At 38.7% G+C, this 19,478-nt stretch overlaps 1 protein-coding gene and 1 pseudogene across 1 annotated transcript; one reads left to right on the forward strand and one right to left on the reverse strand.

Moving 5' to 3' along the window:
* The first annotated feature begins 1,231 nt into the window (after window positions 1-1,231).
* LOC145800280 (secreted RxLR effector protein 161 pseudogene) lies at window positions 1,232-4,708 on the forward strand (annotated as a pseudogene).
* A 2,755-nt stretch (window positions 4,709-7,463) lies between these two features.
* Window positions 7,464-8,594, reverse strand: LOC145800281 (uncharacterized). The gene is made up of 2 exons (XM_082889942.1): window positions 8,012-8,594; window positions 7,464-7,912 (listed from the first exon to the last, which is right to left on the reverse strand). Exons 1-2 carry the CDS (start codon window positions 8,592-8,594, stop codon window positions 7,464-7,466), a joined length of 1,032 nt encoding a protein of 343 aa, XP_082746068.1.
* Between the last annotated feature and the right edge of the window lie 10,884 nt (window positions 8,595-19,478).

A 19,478-nucleotide genomic window follows, 5' to 3' on the forward strand; every position in this document is an offset into this window, starting at 1 on the left:
CGAGTACCTAATCTTAAAATGTTGAAAGTGTGGAGGTGTTTAGCAAAGGTAGTAATTCCAGAACCTAAACGTAAGAAAATAGGACCCAAAACTGTTGATACCGTTTTCTTAAGATATGCTCAAAATAATAGTGCTAATAGATTTCTAGTAATAAATTCTGAAATTAGTGAAATTACTAATAATACAATAATTGAATCTCGTGAAACTACATTTTTTGAAGATATTTTTTCATAGAAAATTGGGATCTTAAATCAGGTTGTAGATAGAACTTCTAATACTAGTATTAGTGTTATTCCTTTGGGAGATGATTTCGAACATCTAGACTTAGAACCTAGAAAGAGTAAGAGAACTAGAATAGAGAAAAAATTTGGAGATGATTTTTATACATTTTTAACTGAAGAAGAACCAAATACTTTTATAGAAACTATGTCATCCTTAGATGCACCATTTTGGAAGGAATCCATTAATAGTAAGATTGAATCAATACTTTAAAATAATACTTGGGAGCTGACTAATCTACCTCCTAAGAGTAAAGCTATCGGTTGCAAATAGGTATTTAGAAAGAAACTGAAACCTGATGGAAGTATAGATAAATATAAGGTAAGATTAGTAGCCAAGGGATTTACACAAAAGAAATGCATAAATTATTTCGACACCTATTCACATGTTTCTAGGATTACAACCATTAGAAACTTAATTGTTCTATCATCCATTTATAATTTAGAAATTCATCAAATGGATGTCAAAACTGCTATTTGAATCAAGATTTAGATGAAGAAATTTATATGGAGCAACCTAAAGGTTTTGTAGTTAAAGGACAAGAACAAAAAGTTTGCAAATTAGTTAAATCTTTGTATGGACTTAAGCAAGCTCCTAAACAGTAGTATGAAAAGTTTGATGAGGTAATTCTAGAATGTGGTTTTAAGATCAATAGACATGAGAAATGTGTATACTATAAAGAAGATAATGGAGAATGTATTATTTTGTGTTTATATATTGATAATATCTTATTATTTGGAACAAATTTAGATATAATTAAAAATGTGAAATCTTATTTGTCTTCAAAATATGATATGAAAGATTTAAAAGAAGCATATATAATTTTGGGTATAAAATTAGAGAAAAAACAACCAAAGGTATTACATTCAATCAATCTGGAATCCTAGAGAAGATGTTTAAAAAGTTTGATTATTATAATCTTAAACCTATTTCAACTCCTTTTGATCCTAACATGAATTTAAAGAAAAATAATGGTGCACATGTATCTGAACTTAGATATTCTCAAATTATTGGATCAATTCTCTATATTGCTAATAAGACTAGACCTGATATTGTCTACGCTATTGGGAGATTAAGTAAACACACTCATAATCCTAGTAAAGATCATTGGGTTGTTGTGGAAAAAGTTTTTAAATATCTAAGAGGAACTCTAAATTATTCACTTTGCTTTAATGGTTTTCCTAATGTGATAGAAGGTTATAGCGATGTAAATTGGATAACAAATAACATAGATGTTAAATCTACTACTGGATATATATTTATGTTAGGTGGAGCAGCAATATCTTGGGGTTCTAAAAAACAAAATGTTATTTCTAGAAGTACAGCAGAATTAGAACTTACAGCTTTAAATGCTACGTGTACTGAAGCTGAGTGGATTAAAAACTTACTCCTTGATATTCCACTTGTGAAAAGTCATACACCTGCTTTTTCCATACATTGTGACAATAGAGTTGTAATAGAACTTGTGAGACAAACACATAATAATAAAAAGATGAATAGGCATATGCAAGTGAGGTATAAATCTATAAAAAGCTTGGTGAATAAAAATGTAGTATCTTTGAACTTTGTGAAATCTGAAAAGAATATTGCTAAGCAGTTAACGAAAAGTTTATCTAAGAATGTAGTCTTAGATTTATCGAGCGGGATAGGTCTAAGCCCATAGGGAGTCAACTAAGGAAGTAACCCGACTTCTGTGAATGGAGATCCCATGAAGGAAGTTCAATGGGTAGGAACAATCCTTATAGCGTGACTTGTATTCCAACACTTTAAAGAAGGAGACTTTTATTAAATTTATTATTTATGTTCTCATGCTCATCCATAAGATATCAATACTGATGTAAATGTGATGGTTAATGAAGAGTACTTATTCTAAATGACTCCAAGGCAGACATTGTCATGATCCAGATCCGCCCCTCTAGGTTTAGTACCGTAACCGGCTAGTAATCCTGAGATTACCGAAGGCCTCTGAACAAATTAGCACATATTAAGGGGCTGCAGAAGCAGAAATATAAAACATATATAGTCCATTGAGCTGTGGAGACATATATGGAACATAAATATAAAACTTTCTATACACACATGTGACGTCATATTTATAAAGTCTTACGTCATTCACACATATAGATAGGACCAAAATGGGACTTAGCCCAATACACATGTAAACAAAACTTGTTCAACTTTTAAACCTCGTTTACAAAACTCGACCACATGACTTTTCTGGAACCTCCTCGGGAGGCACAAAGGTTGGCCGACAAAATAGAATTCCAGGCAATCATTATCGAGCCTGGTCGCATGTCTGATCACCTACATACATAAATAATACAGTGAGCGGGAGCCCAATCAATAATAAAAGAGTAAAGGAGTTTAAATGAATGATGTCACATATCAGATTTAGAAAACAGATTCATATTTATTTCAAAAACATAAGTAGATCCATATTCATATTCTTATGCAAATAATATACAGAAATCAGAGTTCATGCCAATTCATACATGGCATATCCATTGGCATTAACAGAATAGATACAGAACAGATAGTGGTTATGAGTAACCAGTTCCATAAAAAAAGTCTGAATTCGAGTAATAGATCACAGATATGCTAAGCTCTATGACGGAGCCTCCGGTACAGGTGACAGATAACAGACATACTAAGTTCCATAATGAAACCTCCGATACCGGGTAACAGCTAACAAATATGCTAAGGATGCACAAATACTTGTCAGAAATTGTATAATCATTCATTGTATAAAACATAACATTTCAGAAAACAAATCTTATTTCATCATACAGAAAATAAAAAAAGTTGAACATAGTTTTACTAAGTTATTACTCACAGGTGGCGCCAGAAGCAGACAGACAGAGTAGACAGATCGAATAACTTACGGCGCGTGACCTACATAAACACAGAACAGATATACATTGAAACACACGCTCGGAATTCATGTAATTCATTTCTTTTTTGATTGGATGTGTTTCTACTCTGTATCTTCACTACTATGTCTTAATTAGTGCTTAAGAATGCCTAAGATGTAATGAGGATGCCAAAATATGCCTTAGAACACTTAGTTAAATTTTCAAAAATAGGGCAGCCCACTCGAGCACAACATCGCTTGCTCGAGTGGTCTACAAAGTCTACAAAAGTACTGGTTGTATGAATTTTTCGCTCAACGATCACTCGAGCGTAGGACTGAATAAACAGGGTCTCCACTCGAGCGCAACATCGGTCGCTCGAGCGGTCTACAAAATCTTGTAAACTTCTAGGAGCTCGCATTCTCCGCTCGAGCGCAGACTCCATCGCTCGAGCGAAGGGTGAAAATTCTGAAATTTTCAGATTGATGTTCAAGCTTCAAAACTCAATTTTAAACCAACAAAACGCATCCTTTTGGGCCCAAAACTTGAGGAAACATATGTGAACTTGTAAAGCGTTAAGAATTAAGGATCATTTCACAAAATCGAAGCCCAAAAGCATGCCAATTGTGAAAAATCAAACTTGAAACTTGCAAACATAACATAAACATGACATGCATGATACGAATGAGATTCCAAGTCTCCAAATCATGATCAAATGAGATGTTCTACTCAGAAACATGATGAATTCTTAAACTAAAACCAAAATCAAAATATGAATATGCATGGGACAAATTCTTAGACAAAATGCTCTAAATGCAATGTAATGCACATGCATGTATGTATACTCTTCTTTTCTACTTCATTAACTTAATTCTTGCCTCAATTCACTTAATTCTTTTGAATACATGTTTTAAGTACCCCAATTACACAACTAAAGGCTTGATTTCTTACCTTAGGTGCTCAGTTATGGCTAAGATGTGTAGATGTTTTGAGCTCACAAGTCAATTCTTTAATTTCCCTTCCAAGTCTCTCCAATTCTCAAACTTAGATGTGCTTTTCTTGGTCTCACCCTCTTTCTCACGTTTATGCTCAAAGTGGATGAAATGGAGTGTATATGAGAAGCTTCTTGAGTTAATTAGGCCTTATATAGGCTCATTAAGGAAGCTTAATTAAAATTGGTTTAAGACTAAGCTAGTAACATTATTTATTCTAATTATTTTGTTCCAAATCGAATTTCAATCAAACCTACTATGAATTCCCAAAAATTTCAAATAACACATAAATCAAGTCAATTTCGTGATCAGATGTCGCTAAGGCCTTCAGTTCACAAAACAGAACAGAAACACAGACAGATAAATCTATGACAAACAGATATAAACACAAATATCATATAACACATGTAATTAACTCAGGATTTCATCTTAATTACTCATTAAGAAATCTTGATAATGGTTAGTGGCAATCACAGTTCGGGGTTGTTACAATCTTCTCCTCTTAAAGAGTTTGGTCCTCAAAACTTGAATTACCTTCAGTCTGGAAGAATGTCGGATCTAGAGGGAACAAATTGGGGTATCTTTTAATCATATCTTCTTCGGTTTCCCATGTTGCATAGGTCCCTCCATGGTTTTTCCAATCAACCTTCACTAATGAAATTTCTTTCTTTCTTTCTTACTCTTTTGATCCAGCGGTTCATAATCTGTATTGGTCGTTCTCATATATATAATCATCTTTAAGAAGTACATGTGTCGGTTCAATTGCACGGAGTGGATCTCATAGATATTCTTGCAGCATTGAAACATGAAAAACCTTATACGTATGTTCCATAACAGGGGGTAAGGCCACTCGGTATGTCACAAGATTGATTTTCTCAATAATCTCAAATGGCCCAATGTAACGTAGTGCCAATTTTCCTTTAACCCCAAATCGAGTTTGCCTTTTCATTGATGTCACTTGGATAAACACATAACCACCAACTTCATATTCTCTATCTCTCCTCCAGACATCCTCATAACTCTTTTGGCAACTTTGGGCAGTTTTCAAACATTGCTGAATTAATTTAACATTTTTCGTCGTCTCTTGAACAAGTTTCGGTCCCAATAATGGTTTATCACCTACTTCGGCGCAATAAATTGGGGATCGGCATTTCCTACCATACAATGCTTCATAAGGAGCCATTCCAATACTTGAATGGTAGCTATTGTTGTATACAAACTCGGCCAGAGGTAAATGAGTCTCCCAATTTCCTTGGAAGTGTAACACACACATCCGTAACATGTCTTCTAATGTTTGAATGGTCCGTTCAAATTGGCCGTCTGTCTATAGGTGATAAGCACTGCTAAGTCTCAATTCAGTCCCTAAGGCTTGTTGCAAGCTCTGCCAGAATCTCAATGTGAACTTAGGATCTCTGTCAGATACTATGGAAACTAGGACTCAATGCAATATCACAATCTCATTTACAAATAAAATAGCCAACTTATCCGCATTATACAAAGATTTGACAGGCAAAAAGTCGGCAGATTTTGTTAAACAATCAATAATGACCCAAATAGAATCCATACCACGGGAGGAGTGAGGTAGTCTAACAATAAAATCTATCGTAATATGCTCCCATTTCCATTCTGGTATTGGAAGCGGCTGAAGTAATCCAGTAGGTCGTTGATGTTCAACTTTTACGTGTTAGCAATGCAAACACCTAGCCACAAAATCAGAAATACTTTTCTTCATTCTAGGCCACTAGAAATTCTGTTTTAGATCTTTGTACATTTTCGTATTTCCTGGATGCATAACAAATTTAGAATAATGAGCTTCTGTCATAACACGTTTTCTCAAGTTCAAAAAACGTGGTACACAAAGTCTTCCTTGAAATTTCAGGACATTGTCTTTCGAACACAAATCCAGGCCTCGGTTTTGAGTCAATCTCATCGCCAATCTTCTTTAAAAACTCAACTTCTAATTGCTTTTCTTTAACTTCCTCTATGATAGCTGGTTGTGCGGAAATGGCAGCTAGAACTCCACTCTGTTCCTATAAAATAACTTCAATTTCATTTCATTCCAGATCACACAACAATTCTTTCTGGCAAGTGAGCAAACAGGACAAATTTCCAATAGACTTTCGGCTCAAAGCATCTGCCACTGCATTTGCCTTTCCCGGGTGGTACATAATCTGGAAGTCATAACCTTTAATTAATTCAAGTCATCTTCTTTGTCTCATGTTCAGTTCTTTTTTAGTAAAGAAATATTTCTGACTTTTGTGGGTCTATATACACTTCACAAGTCACCCCATATAAATAATGGCGCCAGATTTTCAAAGCAAACACCACAACTACTAATTCAAGGTCATGAGTTAGGTAGTTTTTTTCATGAGGTCAGAGTTGGCGAGAAACATAAGCAATCACTTTTCCATTTTGCATAAGCATACATCCCAAGCCTTTATATGAAGCATCACTATAAATTTGAAACCCATTAGTACCATTGGGCAAGGTCAAAATTGGTGCAGTTACCAATCTAATCTTCCGTTCTTGGAAGGCTGACTTCCGTTGATCATTCCAATCAAATGGTATATTTTTTTGTGTCAACTGTGTCAATGGCATAGCAAGTTTTGAGAAATCTTTCACAAATCTTCTATAATAGCCAGCAAGCCCCAAAAAACTCCTTACTTTTGACACATTTGTTGGTCTTAGCCAATCAACAATAGCTTCAATTTTCTATGGGTCCACTGATATGCCATCCTTGTTGATTACATGCCCTAAAAATTCTATACTAACAAGCCAAAATTCACATTTGGAAAACTTTGCATACAACTTCTTTTCTCTCAAAATTTGTAAGGTAGTTCTCAGATGATTTTCATATTCTTTCCAGCGTTTGGAGTAAATCAAAATATCATCAATAAATGCAACTATAAATTTATCAAGAAATTTTTTAAACAGCCTATTCATTAAGTCCATGAATGCTGCAGGTGCATTAGTTACCCCAAACGGCATTACCAAAAACTCATAATGCCCATATCTAGTCTGGAAAGCGGTTTTCTCTACATCTTCTGCCTTGACTTTTAACTGCTGATACTCGGATCTAAGGTCTATCTTAGAGAACACTTGTGCTCCCTGAAGTTGGTCAAACAGATCATCTATTTGGGTCAGTGGATATTTGTTCTTCATGGTTGCTTTGTTCAATTCTCTGTAATCTATGCAAGTCTTAACGATCCATTCTTTTTCTTTACAAATAGAACTGGAGCACCCAAGGTGAAGTGTTCGGGTGGATGAATTTCTTGTCTAAGAGCTCTTTGAGTTGAACTTTTAATTCTCTGGATTCAGAAGTTGACATTCGGTATGGGATTTTCTAAATCAGTTGTGTTCCAGGTACAAAATCAATAGTAAACTCAATTTCCCTAACAATTAAGTCTCCGAGCAAATCATTTGGAAATACATCGGGAAATTCATTTACTATAGGGATGTTCTCTACAATAGGACTATCATAAATCACATTCAAAACGTAACACAAGTAACCCCGGCATCCTTTTCTGAACAATTTTCTGGCTTTCAAAAAAGAAATCAAATACGGTGGCGGAATTACCCCATTCCCAACAAACACAAACTTAGGCATACCAGGTGGTCGAAACACAATAGTTTTATTCACACAATCAATAGTTGCACAATACTTTCTCAACCAATCCATACTAAGTATACAGTCAAATTGATCAATACCCAATGGCAACAAATCAACATATAATGTCATATCACCAATCACAGTGTCACAAGTCGAATAAACATACGCACATACCATAGAACCTCCAGATGGTGTAGATACATATAACAAAGAATTCATAGGTTCTAGTGGTCTAGACCATTTCCGTGAGAAAGCATGTGATACAAAGGAATGTGTAGAACCAGAATTTATCAGCACATATACACGTTGAGCACAAATAGGGAGTATACTAGACACCACAGCCTCGGTATTCTGCACATCACCAGGCGCTAGTGCGAAAACTCGGCCTTGTCTTACAATTTCTCTCCTAGTGTTAGCTCTCGTATTTGTTCTAGTTGCAGAAGCAGATCCGGCTGAACTTGCAACAGGACGGTTGGCATTATCAAATCCAAGTGGGAAATCTTTCACTACATGGCCTGTCTTGTCACATCGAAAACAAGCACCGGATGCACGGTAACACACACCCCTATGCTTAATTCCACAATCAGGACAAACTAGAATAGACCCACTGCTTTGACTTGAGCTACATGTAGACCTTGTGTTTTGCTTTTTGTTTACAAAAGAGTGGCCCAGACCTCTTACCTCTCCATTTTGTTGTATTGGGGCCTTAGTGTGTTTCATAGCTGCTAGGTTACCTTCTGCCATTAAGGCTCTGTCAAGAACATCCACATATGTGGGCAGTTTCAACACTCCTACCCAATCAAAGATATCCAGATTTAGACCTCCTTCAAACTTTCGAGCTTTCTTGTAATCCGTGTCAACCATGTGGGGTGTAAACTTGGCTAACTCCGTGAACTTGGTTTGTACTCTGCTATTGACATGCTTTCTTGCTTGAGTTCTTGAAATTCAGAGACTTTTCGGTCCCGAAAGCACTAAGGAAAGTACTTGTCATAGAAGATCTCTTTAGATTGAACCCATGTCATGTTCCCATTGTCATTTCAGATTAACAACCACCATCATCGGGCTTCATCCTTCAAGGTATAGGTGGCTAAGAGAACCTTATGAGTCTCGGAGCAGGGAAACAACTCAAATAATTTTTCCATTTCAAGTAGCCATGTTTCCGCCTTCAATGGTTCAATACCACCTAAGAAAGTTGGCGGTTTCATCTTCATGAACTTCTGAGTTAGGTTGATGATATCATTGTTATCTGGTTAAACTTGCACTGGCGGAGGCTAAGGGGGCAAAGGTTGTTGCCTTATAGATTCTGTTTTCACATGTACAGAGATTAACACACTGTAGCTCGACTTTTCACGCTCCTTTCAGAAGACCAGAAGCCCTACAGTTCGAACTCTACCTGTGGTTCTGAATCTGATTTCACAAGTGCAATGTGAAACAGTGAAAACAAAAAAAGAGTCCAAATTCGGCAATTCTTTTTTGGAAAAATGATGTTTTGAATAAAATGCCAAAAATGGACTACTTTGCCAAATTTCAGAGTCGCCACCTAAGTAGTTTTGGGAAATTTAGGAAACCCAAGACTCATGCCAAAGGCCATTAGTTCGTCATCACCAAAGTTGTTTCGGCTTGGGAACTTAGGTACGAGAGGGGAAGGTCATGAATTGAGCACCCCCCTTGCCCGATCAAAGATCGGCCTCTACTAATCATGATGTGATTCTTATTTACATTATATGCTCTTGTTTTGGTTATTAGGCTAACATTACTATATGATGAGGACACAAGGTATAGACTAATTTGCAAGATTTGGAACATTTGATTTCATGTTTGTTTTTGAAAATTGTTTATAAATGTGCCACTTGAAAAAAAGTGATCGCATATGTGCATTACTAAAATTATTCCAATTCAAGCAAATAGCCTTCATCCACAGGCATTCAACCAGTTATAGCAATTAAGCAATTAGCCTCATGGTGAACATGCTTTGACATGGAAACACTAACATACAATGCAATTATGCTAAAGCAAATAAAAGCTCACCTAGTACTCCAAGCCAAAATAAACAAAAGAGTTAGAGAGAAAAAAAATACATGATCCTCACTAATGCAATATGGCTAATGCAACGCATGCGATATGCAATTACTAGGCTCGACTACTAATATGGCATATGAGTCAATTTGATAGCATGCGGTCTAAGCACGTGTTCAAAGAGGCATTTAACTAACGATGAAAGTTAGAATGATGCATCGAGCCTCAATGCATGCAATACAAGTGGATGCAAACATGAGAGATGCTAGATGAAACATGATGCTTCTAAACTAACCATCATAAGCAGATAAATAAAAGGGAAAAAGACGTGGGGTTGGAAGACATAAACATTATTACAACATTTGCGCTCTTACGTAGGAGGATCTGAATAAACTAACTAGCTAAACTAATTATTACTAATTACAAACCGAATGAAATAACCAACTAAACTAGCTAATTAATTATTACAACAAATCAACTAACTCATTGAACTAACTAATTAATTAACTACAAATCAAAACGAATTAATTAATTACATGAATACAACATGAAAGAAGTGCTAAGCTAGGTATTCTAAATACTCTGTCTCGAGAAACGAGGAATGCTCATGCATGTACGGATTTGCACCTGAAAAAAACCACTGTCCTGCTACCAGAACATTTTCAAAGTTTTTCATCTCAAAATCAGCTCTGTTTTGCCAGAAAAGTACAATGCTTGGTTTTGCAAAGGTGGCCGACAGGCTAGAAAAGGTGGCCTGCCGGCCACAAATGATGGTCTGTCGTCCATAAAAGGTGGCCTGCCAACCACTGATGCCTGATTTTTCCTGTTGCAATAGAGAACAAATAGAGCAAGCATAGGGTATTCTAAAGGGTTGTTTGCACAACTTACCCCTCCTTATCATCAAACAGCTCAAAGGAGAAGTAAACTGGATTCACAAACCATCAATCAATGCAATTTCATTGCACGATAGCCTATGAACCAAAGGGTGCAAGTTCAATAAATGCAATAAATAAGACTCTCAAACCCCCTCCCTATCATGGATTGATCAAGGGAAGTGATTGACAATGACTCTTGTACCGTTTACATCATTAACAAGTATGAAACGACTCAAGACTCAAGGGTTCAATTAACATCCAATTGAACCCAAACTAAGTTATTATCTTGCATCATTTTATTCCAAGTTTTATTATTCCATTTTAATTACCTTTCCATTCTTTAATTCATTAAGTCCAAAGGTGAAGATTAAGTCCTCTAAAGGAGGGAAGTGTCAAACCAAGGGTTAGTTTAAGGCATGAGAGGGATGCCATACTATTGATAATGAACCCCTAAAAGGGATTAAACCATTATGCACGACAACCTCTATCTCAAGCTTACAAGAACAATCGATTTGAAACAACTCTCAAAGAAAATAAAAGTCAAGAAATGAGGGAGGTTGCAGAGATGATTAGGGGTTATCACAAGTAAGAAAGCAAGAAATAAATGCTATCAACTCAAATAGGTTGGTGGCTAAGGCCTAAAACACCAAACCTATGAGGACAACTAAACTACAACTATGCAAAACAAAGCATAAATGCAATGAACACCTAAAACAATCCTAAAACAGTCTTAAATCATGCAAAAGAAGTGCTGGAATTAAGACAACAAAAAAAAAAAAAAAAAAAAAAAAAAAAAAGCTAAAATAGTAAGCTACAACATGGAGCTATGTAAGCTAGTGAACAAGACACAAGGAGGGGAGGCTAACCCCTCAAATTTTGGACGTCAAATGTGTTTTTAGCCACTGAAATAACTCTGAAATTCAGTATTTAAAAGCTCAAAAAAAGATATTGTAAAGGTGGAAAACACAAGGGTAAAAGCTAGAGAAGCAAGGTGGAAAGAAAGGTGAACCACCCCTCCACCCTTTAAGGCCTTACACCACAACTTTCAGCCCAAAAATACAGAGTTTATATAACCCAAAAATAGTAGAAAACAGTAGGAAAAAAAGCAACCAAAGCAATGAAACAAACTAAGCCTTATACCTCTTGAAGAGAATAACACTTTTAAGCAACAATTCAACATATATACACCCTCAAGAGCTCAAAGTAGGCTCAAAAGTACCTCAGTTCAAAGATGGCAAGGTTTGGTTAAGAGAGTATAGGTAAAAGCTTAAGAAATTTCAAGAGAGAGAGAGAATTGTACAGAGAGAAAATTAATTTTGCTCTAATTTTTCTAACCTTCAAAAATGGAAGAGGAGGCCCTCTATTTATAGAAAAGCATCACACTCTCTTATAAACATCCAACCATACACGTGTAGGTAGATGCAAACATCTATGCAAACAGCTAGCACAGCTGGCAGAAAATATCTACAAAACACACTTGTGGCTGGCAGGCCACAGACTTGGTCGACAAGGCACAAGGGTGGCCGGCAGCCAAAAGGGATGGCCGACAGCCCACAAAAATGGGTGTGTAGGTCCTAGGTTTTTCAGGTTTGAAAGGTTGGGGTTTTGGTGCAAAAATAACGCACAAGGTTTGCAAGGTTTTGAGGCTCAGAGCCGTGGCATTCCGCGGAGGACTTTCGAGCACTTGACAAGCATATACATTCATCATTGGGTGTGCAACTGATGGTGCCTAAGTCGTAAGAGCTGTCAAAAATGGGGTGTCTACAGTTGGCCCTCTTTGGCAGAACTCGAAGTCATGAAATGACGTGAGTAAATGTCAAACACCGAATACAACCCATTTTGATGAGGCTGTAAGACTTGGAAAAAACAAACAAGGGAAAAAGTAAATGGTTACGCTCCCAAGCTACCAACGTATCCCTTTGCAAGGAATCAAATTAGCATAGTTCAGGGGAAAGAAGCAAATCGCATGTAGGAAAAATAACTTATGATCATGCAATGAAACAAAGCAATGCAACATAAATTAAAGAAAAATGAATCAAGTCGTGTCTCACACGAAAAGATGTGAATAAATCAACATGTCTCATGCGATCAAGACAACAAAAGCGCAAACCAAACTATGTCACACGTAGAAAGGATGTAAGAAAATATAAGCCAAGTAATGTCTCACATAGGGAGAACTAAAAAGGTTCCAAACCCAAATTACGCCTCGTGCTGAGAGGGTGAAAAGATGGTACTCCAGGCGCATCGGATGAAAATAATTCCAAAATGTCTCACGCGAGAGGAGGAAAGGTGGTGTGAACATCGGGGACACTAGATGTTTTTAACTGAGGACTCGAGATCCTAACGCGTTTCACGCGAGAGGAGGAAGCGTGGTGTGAAAACCGGGGCACACCCGATGTTACTAACCGATTTGCAATCCTAACACGTCGCATGCGAGAGGAGGAAGAGTGGTGTGAACACCAAGGCACACCCAATGTTACTAACCGACTTGCAATCCTAACGCGTCACACGTGAAAGGAGAAGGGGTGGTGTGAACAGATAGGCACACTTGTTGTTTTAAACTGATTTGCAATCCTAACACGTCGTACGCAAGAGAAAAACTATGGTGTGAACAGACAGGCGCACCTGCTGTTTTTAACCGATTTGCAATCCTAACGCGTCGCATGCAAGAGGAGAAGGGGTGGTGTGAACAGACAGCCGCACCTGCTATTTTTAACCAATTTGCAAGTCAATCAAAGGAACAATCAAACAATCAGAACTTAAGCAAGATTATCTCTCCCCCCCCCCCCCCCGGGGAAGGCCTCGGCCTTAGAAAATGAAACCTACGAAGATAATAAAACAAGGTATGAAGCGAACAAGTGCAATAGATGCACAAAGTGAACAAGATGACAACTCAACATAATAAAAATGCATGTTCCATGTGAGACAGACAACCAATGTACAATGTTAATTGAAAGCATATTCTATGCAAGCATACCCAATGCATGAATCATGAACGATGCAGGGCATGCGTGCAACACAAGTTTATGTAAAAACGCATATTCAATGTGACAGAAGAGAACAAATACGTAATTTGACAGAACGAGCAAAAGTAATGTTGAGCGACAACCTCCGACTTACCTCTCGGAGACATTGCAATATGCTCAAAAAGGATACACCATATTCATCTTGGTAAGTGGAGCACATTCACGCACCAGAACGCAGTTTCGAGATCCCATAGAATCAATCTGAACCCAACAGTGAACTTCTTGAGAAACAAAGGCACAAAACAGCATCAAGACATAGAGGAGGACCACCAGCCACCTGCTGCCCACAGGGGAAAGCCGCCGGCCACCTGCCGGCCACCATTTTGTCTTGTCGTCCGCAAATGTGGCCTATCGGCCACCCGTGCTTTCCTCGGGGCAATTTTGATTTTTCACGCATGGTCTTTAAATATACACTTCCACACTTCATTTCCTTACACACCCTTGTCCGAAAATCCTCCATCTCTCTCTCTTTAGGTGCTTCCTTTCTCTAGATTTGACTTTTTCAAGTTTTTCCTCTTTTCTCCATTTTTCTTCATTTTCACCCACTTTTCACACTTTTCACCTACTTTTTCAAATGGCAGATGATATTCCACATGAAGGGGTTCCTCCCGAAGTTTCGCCTCCACCATTACCCGTTGTTGAGGTTGAGGGACTAACGGCGAAGAGTATTGCAGCTGAACTGGAGGCAGGGTTCGCTCCGGGACTTGAGCCCAAGCCATTACCACTGGGGATGTGGCCCTTCGATCCAAAGACGTATCATCCCCATACACATATATTACCGCCTGGAGGCATCAGGCACTTTAGTGACATTGCACGTGGCGTGCCAGAGGACCTTCTGCTAAGGGAGCCAGACTCCTATCTTTCTTACGACGCCGCAAAGGTAAAAACTCTATTTTTGTGTATTTATGCCTTCCCTTGAATTGCATTTCTTGCATTACCTTTATTCTGAATGCTCATTTATCACTGTTCTTCATCTAATTCACTCTTCATTATCATAGGGAGACTTCCGTGCCTACAGGGGGTATAGAGCAGTGACGACCAGAGACTAGTACTAAGAGCTCCCCGCGAGGGTCCGTGATATTATCGACGAGGCTGGCTTCGGCCTTTTTTGATCTACACTTTCACGCCTTTTAGCAAGTTGGCCCCTCCTCGAAGCGTTGGTGGAGAGGTAATGGGATACCATCGATTCTTTCCACTTCTCTTCCGTTGGGGAGATGACGATGACTCCCTACAACTTCTCCATGCTGACAGGCTTAGGAATGGGGAGTTATCCGATCCCCTTCGACACGAACATGGGTGAGTGGGAGGCAGCTTGTATCTTCCTACTTGGAGCACGCCCACCTGTATCTAGACCAGCAATGGTGCAGTGTAGCTGGTTTTCCGAGTATTTCTGCTGGAGCGAGCCTGTGACCCTGAAAGAGATAGAGCAGTACACCTGGGGCTTCCTGATGTTCCTCCTCGGTACCACCTTGTTTGCGAACAGATGGAACACCGTAGTGTAGACCTGACTTTCTCCGCGCGCCCCTCTTTTGGAGAGGGCGGGAATTGGTCTTACTACAGTTCAGACTCCTGTCACGATTCGGAATCTAATATCACAAAGTACAATGTGAGACTGATACACACCAAAGAGTCCAAATCTGGCAATTGGTTTTGGAAAGTCAATTTTGAATGAAAAAGCGCCAAACATGGACTGCTTTGCCAGATTACAGAGTCGCCACCTAAATATTTTGTTTTGAGAAATTTAGGAAACCTTGACTCGTACCAAAGGCCACGTGTCTGTCATCACCAAAGTTACCTCGGCTCGAGAACTTGGGTACGAGAGGGGAAGGTCCTAAAATGAGCACCCCCACTCGCCCGATCAAAGATCGGCCTCTACTAAGCATGATATGTTGTTTATAAACACATGTGTTCTTATTCCGGTTATTAATCTAACTTACTACGTGATGCGCATAGCATAGAAGTATAGACTCAATCACGAGAATCGGAACAAAATAACTCATGTTTGTTTTCGAAAATGGTTTGAAAGTGCTACTCGCAAGTAGGCTAAAGCGCGGATTTGCCACCCTCAAGTGGGCTTTAGAAAACATGATTTTGCCACCTCAAGTGGGCTTAAAACATACATTTGTCGAATTGTTCCAATTCAAGTAATCGAGTCTTCACCCATAAGCATTCAAGCAGTTAAGCACTTAAGCAAATAGCCTCACGGAAAGCATGCTGTTATGGCAACACTCACACTCATGCAAGTATGCTAAAGCGGAAACACTTACAGTGTACTCCAAGCCAAAACAAAAGCTAATTAGAAATCATGCATGATCCTAACTATACAAGATGCCTAATGCAACACATGCAATAATGCAACTAAATAGGCTCGGCTACCTAAAATGGTATATGAATGCAACAATTGATAACACGTATTCAAATAGGTATTGAAACACAATGCAGTTAGAATGATGCGCCGAGCCCGGTGCATGTAAGACAAATGAATGATGCAAACATGCAAGCATAAGGTATGCTAATCAAAATATGCCCTAAAACTAACCATCAAAAGCTGATAAGTAAAAGAGAGAAAGAAGTGGGGTTGGAAGACATGCACACACATGCGCACGCTTATTACAACATTACGCCCTCTCGAAGGAGGGTCTGAATAAATAAGCTAACTAGCCACGCTAAGCTAAGCTAATTATTACAGACCGACTAATTAACTACTCTAAGCGAATTAATTAGAAGCCGAATTGAAACTAGCTATGCTAAGCTAATTAGAATGTTACAACATGAACTAAGCTAAATTAATTACAGCACATGTAATTAACTACATCTAGCTAGTAAAGCGATAAGGATGGCCTCGCGGGCAAGGGAGGTATGCATGCTCGATTGCTTCCTCCCGAAAATCCATTGCCTTGCTTTTAGATGCCTCTGTTTGCACATCTTTGAACCTCTGAAAATTGTGCCAACCTCCAGATTGCTTCTGCTTAATCTCAAGAACACACTGATGGCCGATCGGCCATGGTTGATGATCATCGGCCAACACTTGTGGCCGGTCGGCAGATTTGATGGCCAGTCGGCTAGTACTGGTGGTCGGTCGGCCACTACTTCCCTGCATTTCCTACTTTTGCTGCAACAGAGAGCAAACAGAGGTATGGTAATGTATTTGCAAGGAAATGTGTGTACTGCCACCCTCCTTATCATGTCTCAAGCTCAAAGGAGTGTGGCACTTGGCTCTCAAGCTACCAACCAAGTATTTTCAATGCATGGTAGCCAAAGTACCAAGCTTGTACAAGCTTATTGAATGCACACATAAGGCTCAAAGTGCCTCTCCCCTATCATGCATTATCAAGGGGGATAGCGACCAAGAAATGCAACACGTTTCATCACTTTGAGTATGAAACGTCTCGCATTTCTTGTGTTTGGATTAACATCCGATCCAAATACATGCAATGCAACATGAATGCTTATCTTATACATGTTTTACTTGGTCCATTTCTTGTTTACACATTTTAGCTTACCAATTAATCCTTTAACTGGTTAAGTCCAATGTGAAGGTCCTCTAATGAGAGAGATGGCCTAAGCCACAAGCACCTTGAGCATGAAAGAAACCTCGTGCTTTTGGTTAGTAGAAACCCTCAAGAGAAGGCTAAAACCATTAGGCATGAGAGCCTCTATTCCATGCTCAAGCCAACAAGGGGCTAAAGACCTCTTTCAAGGCGAATGAAAGAGTGAAACAATGGAGGGCAATGGCAAATATTTCAGCACTAAAATGACATGCTAAATGACTTAAAATCATGCAAACAAACCATGCACAACATGTTAAGAGTCAAAAGCATTGAAACTAGTGAAGGACACTACACTAGAGGTATGCAATACAAAGCTCAAATGACCAAATCAGCTATGGACAGACCTAAAACATGCCAAATCGGTGGCCTAATCATGCCAAAACTTAGGCACGAAAGGCAAGAAAATCATGCGCATATGTTGGCTCACAAGCAAGGCACAAAGCTTAACTCTTAGAAGCAATGAAGGAGTGACACATACAAGAGTGTGGCAAAGGTATATGCTTTGAAATCATATGCTAAATGATGCCATATCATGGAAACATCACAAGCAAAGCATGCTTGGGGTCCTAAAACGCAAAGCTAGTTAAGGCCATTTACACAATAGCTATACAAAGCAAGCCCCAAAAGGCCAAGACCACTCAAAACAGTCCTAAAGCATGTCAAAACAATGCCAAAAACATGCTGGAGTATAGCCAAGACAAGTTAGAATGAAAGGCCAAAACATCAAATATGTAAAGCTAGTGAACATGATTGCACTATAAGTACAAAAATCAAGCAAGAGGTGACACAACCAACCAAAATCAGAGTTAAAGCATGACAAAATAACAACAAAAACATGCTGGAGTAGAGCTAATACATGCTAGGTTAATGGGCTAACTCATGAGTCATGCTAGGCCAACAAGTAGGATTACACTACAAGTGCAAGATGCAAGCAACAAATGGCCAAACCAGCCAAAACCAGAGTTATAACCTAGAAAATCAGTGGCAAAAACATGCTTAGACCAAGCTTCAAAAGGGTAGAAAGGCATGCTCATTTGATAGGTCATCAACACATGCAAACAAGACAAGAGGAGGGGGGACCACCCCCTCCCATTTTGGACCTCAAAACCACCTTTCCACCACTGAAATTCCTTTGGAATTCAGTGGTAAAAAGGGCCAAAAAGTTTGGTTTGAAAGCCTTGAAAGATGGCACAAAAAGCTATACAAGCTAAGGAACAAAAGGGAGAGACAACCCCCTAACACAAAATAGGCCTAAACCATCATTTTTAGGAGTGAAAAACAAAGTTTTCTTTAGTTCAAAACCAAGCCAAAAACAGTTTGCAAAGGTGGTAAAACAAGCATGCAAAACAAAGCTTTAAAGGGACAAGTGCTTACCCTTAAAGCACAGCAGCAAAACAGGTGCAAATCTGAGCCAAAACCAGCTTTGAGAGCTCAAATAGGACCTCCAAGAACCTCAGCAACAAGGTAGAGGTGTTTGGTCTACGGTCTCTTTGCAAGAGTGCAGGAAATTCTCACTTCTAAGCACAATATAGGAAGAGAGAGAGGCTTCTAGAGAGAGAGGCTAGAATCTTGCTCACAAAATTATAGAGAGAGAGAGAGAGATTTAGAGAGAGAGGTTCCCAAACTTGTTAAGCTTTCAAAATGTTCTCCCTTTCAAAACAAGAGATATGGCTTCTATATATAGCAAAAACAAGAGCTTGGGTCGAAATATCTGAATTGGGACAGCTGGAGCTTGTGTGGAACAGCTGGAGGGAAAAGATCTTCAAAAAATCTGAGTTTGGGTCATTAGTGGCAGACCGGCCATCTCCGTGGCCGACCGTACACATCTGTGGCCGATAGTAAATTCTGCTCTGCAGGTTCAACTTCAAACGGGATAACTCCTTCATATGGGCTCCTTTTCAGATCATGCTTGTGTCCAAATTGAAGCCCCGGAAGTAAGCTTTCCAATGGTGGCAGCCTCACATTAAAATTCCAACTTAGAAAAAAGTTATGCCTCTTTTAGTGAAGACTACTCAGTTTTGGCTCAACTGGATTCATGTCAAACTTCTCGCAAACTAGTTTTCTTCTCTCCTCTCCTCTTTTCTTCAACCCCAAACCGCTAAATAAGGTGTTTTAAAAGATTTTTTCAAATAATTCACCTCTCTTTCATTCATTCCCACTTTGTCCTTGCTCGGTTTACCGAAAAACGCAACATTTAACGAAATGCGAGCCTCGGCACATCGTAAAAACTTCTTTCAAAAAAGTTTTGAAAGAGAGGGTTTTAAGGTCTAAAATCTTTGG

This window comes from Camellia sinensis, chromosome 10 (genome assembly GCF_055761805.1).
Source record: "Camellia sinensis isolate YWXY chromosome 10, ASM5576180v1, whole genome shotgun sequence".
Lineage (NCBI taxonomy): Eukaryota > Viridiplantae > Streptophyta > Magnoliopsida > Ericales > Theaceae > Camellia > Camellia sinensis.